This window comes from Nipponia nippon, unplaced genomic scaffold (genome assembly GCF_047370975.1).
Source record: "Nipponia nippon isolate SJK-2023a ecotype South Korea unplaced genomic scaffold, ASM4737097v1 scaffold_5, whole genome shotgun sequence".
NCBI lineage: Eukaryota > Metazoa > Chordata > Aves > Pelecaniformes > Threskiornithidae > Nipponia > Nipponia nippon.
This window is the reverse complement of record NW_028262369.1, coordinates 77,838,126-77,847,058: the sequence shown is the minus strand read 5'-3', so window position 1 is coordinate 77,847,058 and position 8,933 is coordinate 77,838,126. Positions and strand designations below refer to the sequence as shown.

Below are 8,933 nucleotides of genomic sequence, written 5' to 3'. Positions count from 1 at the left end.
AACAGCATACCCTAAGGTATATTTCACTTAAAATAATTAAAAAATACAGCCAATACCACTATATTAATTTAGCATCTATTCAATTCATTGCATTCACGCAAAAAGAAAAAGCAATCTGTTCTGTACAGAAGGAAATAAAACTCTCTTGCTTTGATCCTAGAAATAATCCAGCCAGCAAACTTTGCTGCAAATGTTTGTGTGTATATAGCTCCTGTGGAAACTGCTTAATTGTCTACTATGCACAGGAAAAGGGGGAAATGAGGCATATGTCAACAGATCAAAGAGCACACCGGAGCAGTGAATAAAGATCACACCACAAATCAAAATGAAGTAGCAAAATTTAATGTTAAGTGATTTCCACTGGTGTTTAATACAAATTTCAGGATGGTTTGTTACAAATTTTTAGTCATTATTAAACAGCAGAATCTGCAGATTAGCTGAGTCACAAGCAAAAGACAAAACAGAAACAGCAGTTTCCAATACAAGAAACTTTTGTCTAGTGTCACTAGAGTTCCTGCTGTCTCCCCGTCTGCCATGCATTTTGATTGTCCTCTTCAGATTCCGTGGATTTGTAGATATGGCACAAGCACCTGCCTTGGTTTTGCTGGAAAAACAACAACATTTTTTATATGAGTTAATTGTTATTGACTAGTTACTTCAGAATTAGTGTATGAAAAAAGGTTGGTCACTTCCTTTACTTTATAGCTGTCTTGTACTTGCTTAAAAACTAAGCAAGGTCTAAACCAGTAAGCACCATTCTCATGTATCCCTGGCCATAAATGTAATGCAATACCAGTGGCGATGGACAAAAAGTACGCGTTATTGATAAAGCAAGCCAAAGCCAATGAAGCCCAAGCTCAATTCTAACAACGTTATCTTTCTCTAATTGCCATTTGTATACATCCACAAGTCTGCTTTACCAGCATAGGAAGTCATGCTGAAAAAAAAATATATTTGGAATTGACAATTAAAATGTTTAGTATTTATATAATGTGTACTTCTATAAATTTATATAATTAGGCATTTCAGGTACATATCTGATTAAAGAAGTAACTTCAGGTTTCAAAAGTGAAGCTTACAGCCTTTGTCTATACTGGGCACACTTTGTTTGCAATACCCTAATTTTTCTTTTCCCCAGAAATTAATTAACAATAAACCATTTAAAACTGCATTTCCTATATAGTTGTCTGGGTCTCTTTTCTTTCTTTTATTTCAGTAGCTCTACTTGCCTTTCTTTTGCCAATATTGTAATATCAGTTTTCCCAACTAATACAGATAATTTGAAAGTATTTCAAAAACATGTCCTTGATTAGGCTTTTTGAAAACTGAAACGAAGACAAAATACAGAAAGTCCTACTCAGATTCAAAAGTTCTTATCAGGCATGATGTCTTTGTCCATTTCCCCTTCTATCAATCTTAGAACTGTTCAGATAGTTGCAGTTCACTTTACAGTAGATATTCTGCACTTACAAATAGTAGCTGATCTTATTGCTTCTAAAACAGGCATCATCATTCTAAAAGAGGCAGCCAATACTTACACTGCAAGGTGTGGAAAAGAAACAGCCAAATTTGCTCAAGGCCATACAAGAACTCAGGGTTTGGTTTCTTCTGATGTCACATTTTTGTTAAACTAACAACATAGCATATTAAAATCTTGCCAGAATCAACTTATCAGTGTGAAAGCCAAAGCAAACATTTCATTAGCCTCTACACATGAAAAATCTACATCACACACATGAATAAGACTGCATGATGTTCAAGAGCTTATCATCACCATCACCCCCTGGAAAATTCTACAACTGAAAATGCTTTGTACTAGACTAAGAGCTATGCATACTCAGAAGTCATGATTAATAGCACAGGGTAGCAACCTAATTAAAACATAACCAGATATTTATTTACATTTCCCATGCAGATGCTACAGTCTGTTAAGACTTAGGGCTTGAAGAAACACAGCTATGTTTTAACTTTTGATTTATACCACAGGAGTTTTACTGCAGGTTACAATAATGCCATTGCTAACCAAAGCTTCCTAAGCCACTTAATTCATAAAACAGTATCTTACACTAATGGGACTTTAGAATACACCAGAAATGCAGGATCAGATCCTACCTTCAAAGACCCCTTATTGCACCTCATTCTTGAAACAGATCTGGGTTTATGGAAATTAAGCAGGTCCCTCATCTTGTCAAAGGGGATGAAGATACTTAGCATCTAAATTTAGATAATTTATTTTTTTCTAGAAGACAATCAGTTCTACTTAGCTTAGCAGCTAACAACTTTCAAAAAAAATGGGTTGTCAGCTGTGACATGCTTACCCTTCAGATTAAAACAAAAGCAAGAGAAGAGACTTCGAGAGTTTCATTATAGTAATGGCACTCAAAACTGCATGCATGTTATAGATTACATGCATTCTATATCCTTGTTGAAGTAAGAGATACATTTTATTCATTCACCTGTTGCTTGTCCTCTCCTCCTTGTGGCTAAGTCGTTGTAAAATTACATTTAAATAGCAGAAGTGGCATCTTTAAATACTAGCTCAATAGCCTCAGTATCATGGTCTGCATCTGCAAACAGTGTTTGCATTTTGGTTTTCCTTCTTAAAAGCACTTGACGTACCAGTGTAGTCCTGTCCTTTTACTGTCTCTCCACAGGGTCAATACAAAAACAGTGCCTTTTTTCTAAGACTCAAGCCCTAAGAAAGCAACCTCTCTCTGTAAACAACAAAAATCTAGCTGCCATGTAGATCGCCATTTTAGTGTGATTACATTACCCCATAACAATATTAATAAAATGTACTCCGGACTACTCTTTTTGCTCCTCCCTCAAGTGTATCTGATATATCATAAAAATAATGCTTGTATTTATCCAGGCAAATGTTAACTATTTGGTTTCAGCACTCTTTTGGCATTTTGGTAATTCTTTTCTACATTACGTTCAGTTTACAACCTATGGCGCTTTAAATATAACGTATGTGTCACTAAGCTGTTACAGAGACTTGAGTTTGGCAAGTTTCTGATGAGCATGTAGATGGAAAGTGGAGACTTCAGAGGAATAAGTCAGTCACAGTGGAGGATGCCAATCACTGACTAATCTGATACCTATGCATATCACATGCAGTTAGTATGAAATAATAACTTACATGCAAATTAGAAAGAGATTTTGTCTTCATTATTTATGCATCAAGAAATTTCCCCCCAAAAAGGAAATACAGTTGCAAGACACGCAGTAGTTAAAAGAGACATGACTTAGAAATTAACACAGCACAGCTTGTAGTAATAGTGAGAACAGATATTCTGTTTCTCTAGATCTCCGAAACAAATACTGCTTCAGTCTAAAACTTTTTACATGTTGTGAATTTCAAATGGAACAAGATACATGCTTATACTCATTGACTATTCATATTCAAGGAACTAAAATAGTGCCTGGTCACAGGTATGAATAGATTAACGCATATCCCTTTATTGCATACAAAGCAGAAGTCAGAAATGCCTTTTTTTCCCCCCCAGATCATTTTCACACACATACATTTACAAAAAAAAATCAGGGAAAGGTTTTCTGTTCTATGTATTTCTCCTTTTCAGTGGCTAAAACAAGATTTATAGGAAATATACGTACTCACATTTGCCTCAGTTTCTGGAGTTCACGGTACAATTATCTTTAAGGGTGCCTTTCAGTGGTTTCTTCAGGATTATTCAGAGGTAGCAGCAACGGTTTTTGGAACTTGCTTTGTATCCAAACTCGCTGCATTTTCACTTTCTTCTTCCTGTTTACTTGTAATCGCCGATCAACTAAATTCTGTACTTCAGTTAATCCAGCCAAGTTGAACATGTTCCGTACCTCATCTATTTTCTCATATGAAGAATTATTGTAATAAAAAAAAAAAAAAGAGACATTTGTAGAATGTAGTAATTAACACCCTCCAGTTCAACCAAAGATGGAACTAAATCTGTTCTGTGATTTGAAAAAAGAAAAAAAAAAAAATAAAAAAAAAATCAAGGAAACTGCCTGTAAGTAGTCTTTTGTTAGAAATTGATTTTCACAGCTCTTGATTTATATTACAGTAAAAAATGTTATGCTGAGACCCAAATCACATTGATTATTACTCATGGCATTCATGGATCCTCTTTCTTCAGAGGGTTCAGTATGCCAGAGTTGAGGAAAACAAATGCATGTCATTTGGTCACTGTTCGCATAGTATTGAGATAGAGCTATTTCACCTGCCCAAACAACAATCCACACATTTATGCCAACGTCATTATCTCCTTCTTGTCAGTCACCACTGGAAAACTTTAAGGTCCTTTGTCATGAGTAAGCACAAAACAAGACAGTTAAAAACTGAGAAGGCTCTTTGAATTCAAGTGATTTCCCCTACATGTCCCAGATCCTCCTTTTCACTTCTATAATTACTCAGGCTGGGATAAATCCTAATCCACTTCTATGGCTTACAGTTGAGGTTGCAGAGGGTAAAAAAAAAAAAAAAAAAAAAAAAGTATTGTGATGCTCACTTTCACCATTTCCAGTAGCTGGGCTAAAATATACCAGTCTAAGCTGACTGCCAACAGAACCAAGTGAGTGGACAGGCAAAGAGCAATAGTATCCATAATAAGGAATTTAAGCTCAGCTCCTGCAGAAAGAGCAGCCTCACAGCTCAGATTCACCAACGTAGCAGAACAAAATATCAGAGCACTGCTACCAACTGTCCTCCCAAGCATGTTTATCTCAATTTTAAGAAAGAAATCAGGTACGTCTTTAAGTAACATAATTTGAGTGTACCATTAGACGCAAGATGCTTAGACAAAGAGAAATTTCCAGTGATGTCTGCAAGCAATCTTGCAGGACCCCAGATGCAACAAGTGTACACATAAAGGGAATTATTTTCTCACAACAGTTAGCTTTGGGCTTTGTAATAGCAGAGAATTAAAACAAAATCACAATAAAACCTTCTTTAAATTTCTGTTCTAAGATGAGCTTTTATAACACAAATCATCTTGAGAGACACTCAACCCTTTCTATAAAACTATACCATTTCATACCTTTGGTAAAGAAATATACTCTGGTTCCATCTCCTCGCACATAAAAATTTTCTGACAAGCAATGACCTAAGAAATTAGAGCAGTAATGAAAAAGGACACGTCATTTTTTTCAAAAAGAGTTAAAATGAACAGTGAACTACAAAAGCATTCAGGAATTACCTTTTTTAAAACGAAGTTGAGCTGTATCATATCGTCCATAGTCTCGAAATAACAACATTCCTCCAGGTTTCAGTAGTTTAGCCAACCTATTTACAACCGCTTGCATCCTTAGAAATAGATGGGATACTGGTGAAATTTTGCAAACATAACTGTTTTTTTCTAGATGCTTGGAATATACATAGATTTCCAAAACTACAGTGAGAAGATGTGTCTATATTTACTATAAAAAGGCCAGGCACTAGTGAACAGGAAGAACTCTTTACAAAAAAGCCTCTAAACCCAATATTTAAAAGGCACTGTAAGGGAATACACACTGGAAAGAGAAAAGGAGCCCTTTTCCTTCACTTCAACAGAATCTCAAGGATGGATTAAAACACAGTTTTTGAGTATATGGGTCAGGCAGATACATGACAAACAATGAATGAACAGTTAGCTATGTGCATTGGTGAGCTAGACTGAGCCTTCTTGCTGTACGATAGCAAAATCAAGGGCCTGGAAGGCAAACAGAAACTTACCCGATTTATTGATGGAGGTACTGATCATACACACAAAATCAGTATCTCCACACCTCATGGCTGAAAATGGAAAGAAGAATCTGAGTAGTACCTTAGGAGAGGAATCTGGCAGAACTCCATCTGGAGATACTGCTATTTAGAGGAGGAAAGTCTGTATCCTGCAAAATGCTGACAAGTTTGTGAATCTTGGTGGTATCTAACATCAGCTCTTCCTTATCAAGATTACACCAGCCTGCTGTACGTATGATAGGATTAAGTACCATACACAGTACTCTTTCCCCTTCACTAGACCAGAGCATCTTCCTTCTCACTTTTTAACCTTACCTTGGAGCTTCTTATAAATACATTTGCATTACTCTGCAAAATACGTTACTAATGAATAATGCCTTGGGTTTGCCTCGCTCTTTCAGAATAAACTGAAGGACTCAGGTTTTCCACATTCATGAAAGACCACAAAAGGCAGTCTTCACCTGGCAGGCTGCAAGGCAGAAAAGTCCACTTGCCTAATTCAACCCTTCCTCCCACAGGGAAGTGGACAGACCATGTAGAAGATATGGAGCCAGAGTGAATGCAAAATGAATGGAAAGGAAAGGCAGGGTGCTGTATCTGAAAAGAGCTAAAGAAGAGTAAGTCCTACTTAACTACACAAAATCAGCATACCATTACTGTGTACCAAGACAACATCCTTACACCATCCCTGTCTCTCAGGTGGCCTTACTCCCTTGCCTCAAATGTCAGAACTCACACACTAATGCAATTTGGTCCTTATGCAACAGCAGTGCAGGCATCTTACCTTGATTTTTTAAGGGACAGAATTAGGAGGTAGTTCAGCAGAAAATAATATCATATCTCCAAACAAACAAGAACAAAAAGCAGCATACACTTTTTAAGCATGGAATTCCCTCAGAGGAAGCCAAGTGCTTTAACAGTTGTCCTCTTTGCTCATGCTCAACACAGGCAACCAAGCGTGCTGCCACAGACAGAAAAGGCAGCACCACCTAAGAATAAGAGACTGTTCAAGACAGGTAGTTGTGCACAAAATTACAGACCGCCTATATAAACATAAGTTTCGTGCACATAGAAAAAAAATGTACATGCAAAAACAGTGAAAGTGCTTTGAGAACTCTCATCCTGTAGGACTAGAGCATATTAATTATATAGCTTGAAGAAAGTTTAATACCTTTCAAATTCTGCAATCAACTTCTAGAGGGGCCTTCTAGCAGAATTGAAGTGTGTTAAAAATGGGGTACAAGAGTAGCAATTACAAAAAACTAAACACAACAGCCTGAAGAGAAATCACTAAGTAACAATTGTGCTGAATACAGATGTGTCCCTCTCATGTATATTTCCCAGGTCTCAAAAGTACAGAAGTTCTGCATCATCATTCTCTTGGTTTTCTTTTTCATTTCCCACTTTCAAAGTTTCCAGAAAAAACGTATACTGAGCAAGATGAATCTGCATTACATTTGCCTTTATGCACTCATTTTAATTCTACGAGATGACAGTAATGACTAATAAATCTTTGGAAAGTGGGTCTTACAACACAGATAATTACATGGAAATCTTTATGTGTGTATACACACACACACAGAAGCATCCATGTCAGCCTTTAGATGCTGACATGGGGAGGAGAAGAAAATAAAAAAAAAAAAAAAAAGACAAACACATTCTCAAATGACTAATAGGAAAAGATCCACAGAAATTCTAACAGAACATCTGATTACTGCTTCTACAGGCAAAGCAATTGAATGAATGCGTCTCTATTGTCCAATTTCTTCCTGGCAGCATCACCGCAGTTACAGAGATCTGAAATCTACTGCTTGAATTGTTTTTGAAATCTGGACCCAGGCTTCGCAAGACTCATGTGCTCATCTCTGAACAAACAGGAAGGAGTAATAACCTATATGGGAAAAAATTTTCTGTAAAGCTAATCATTAATAACTTACGCAGGGAAACAGTTCTCAGACTTAGGCAAATACAGTTCTGTTTGCCAAGCCCATTTTAATGACATTCTTAAAGTAATAAACATATTAGCACACATACAGCATGTATTTCCCTTCATATGATCTAGTTAAAGGAAGAGTTAAGGAGTTTAACTTACATGCCCTCTTTTGCATTTTTCCCATTAAAAAAAGGGCATTTTCACAATCAGCCAGCCTTAACAGTCATAAAGTTCGGTTCATTAGACATTGAGAGGCATTAGTAACAAGGCTAACAGCACTCAACATAACACCATGCATGAAAATTAGATCAAATTTTCTTAATCCAAACGAGTTAGTTACAAAATTCTGAATGCACCTTGGTTTAAAAGGCCTGCATGTAAGCATTTGTGTGTCACTAAATAAGCAGCCTAAGTCTTTATCAACATATTGTAAGGTGTTAAATCATGAATGTTTAGTTTTGATCACTAAAAATAATTTCCTTCTAGAGGACTAGTGGTCTGTTGTGTTTTTTGGGGTTTTTTTTAATTTGTAATTTTCTTGAATCACTGTCACTTTTAATAGGGATGTATTTAGTTACCATATACCCCTTGTATTTTGATGGAGACAGGAGGCTCACTCATGAATGAGCCTGACCAGCTTTTCTCTTGAAGCCTGAAAATGGGAAACAGCATTTAAAATACCTTGTTTTATATATATTGTAGCTTACTAAATAATAAATTAAAGATTCATCATCATCTTTTCCTATTCTTGAAAACCTCCAGTGATAAAAGAGATTTAACCCATTTGCTTTGCCCTTTAGTCTTCATTTACCTGTCAGGATGAATAGTAGAGAGCACAAAGACAAGGAGAATGACATCCAGGATCTCATCTGGAAAAGGATAGGGTAAAGCATCATCACACACATCATGAACAAAGGCAGAACACCAGGCTGAATTGTAGGACGAATGTGACTGTCAGGAAAAAGATGAAAAGAGGCACAGAGAGAACAGTAGTAGTTAATACGTTTACTGTGACTCAAGAAACTTTTTCTTCAATTATTCAGCATTGTAAAACATTTCATATAAAAGCCTATTCTGTCTGGTATCTTACTCAAGCTGAGAAGCAAGCTCACTGATGGTATTCATTCCTCTCTGCATAGAGTAAGACTTTGTTCTTTGGAATATTGAAAACTTCAGTTAAAAGTTGTCAAAGCCATCGCATTCTTTTTCATGAAGACGGCTTCCTGGCAGCCTCCTGAATTACAGGCTTATAAGGTACTCTAAAGCGAGCACATGAATTAC

At 36.4% G+C, this 8,933-nt stretch overlaps 1 protein-coding gene across 12 annotated transcripts in view; it reads right to left on the bottom strand.

The window, feature by feature from the left end:
• Positions 1–339: 339 nt before the first annotated feature.
• The window catches only part of METTL8 (methyltransferase 8, tRNA N3-cytidine), a 28,339-nt gene continuing 19,745 nt past the window's right edge, over positions 340–8,933 (bottom strand). For 7 of the 12 annotated variants that reach the window (XM_087733292.1, XM_087733290.1, XM_087733289.1 and 4 more), the window contains exons 8-12: positions 8,464–8,603; positions 5,196–5,302; positions 5,037–5,102; positions 3,623–3,845; positions 340–604 (exon numbers count right to left, since the gene is read on the bottom strand). In XM_087733292.1, coding sequence (XP_087589418.1) covers positions 3,661–3,845; positions 5,037–5,102; positions 5,196–5,302; positions 8,464–8,603 — 498 coding nt within the window. In that variant the 3' untranslated portion in view covers positions 340–604; positions 3,623–3,660. The other 5 variants (XM_087733296.1, XM_087733298.1, XM_087733297.1 and 2 more) reach the window with 5 other exon arrangements.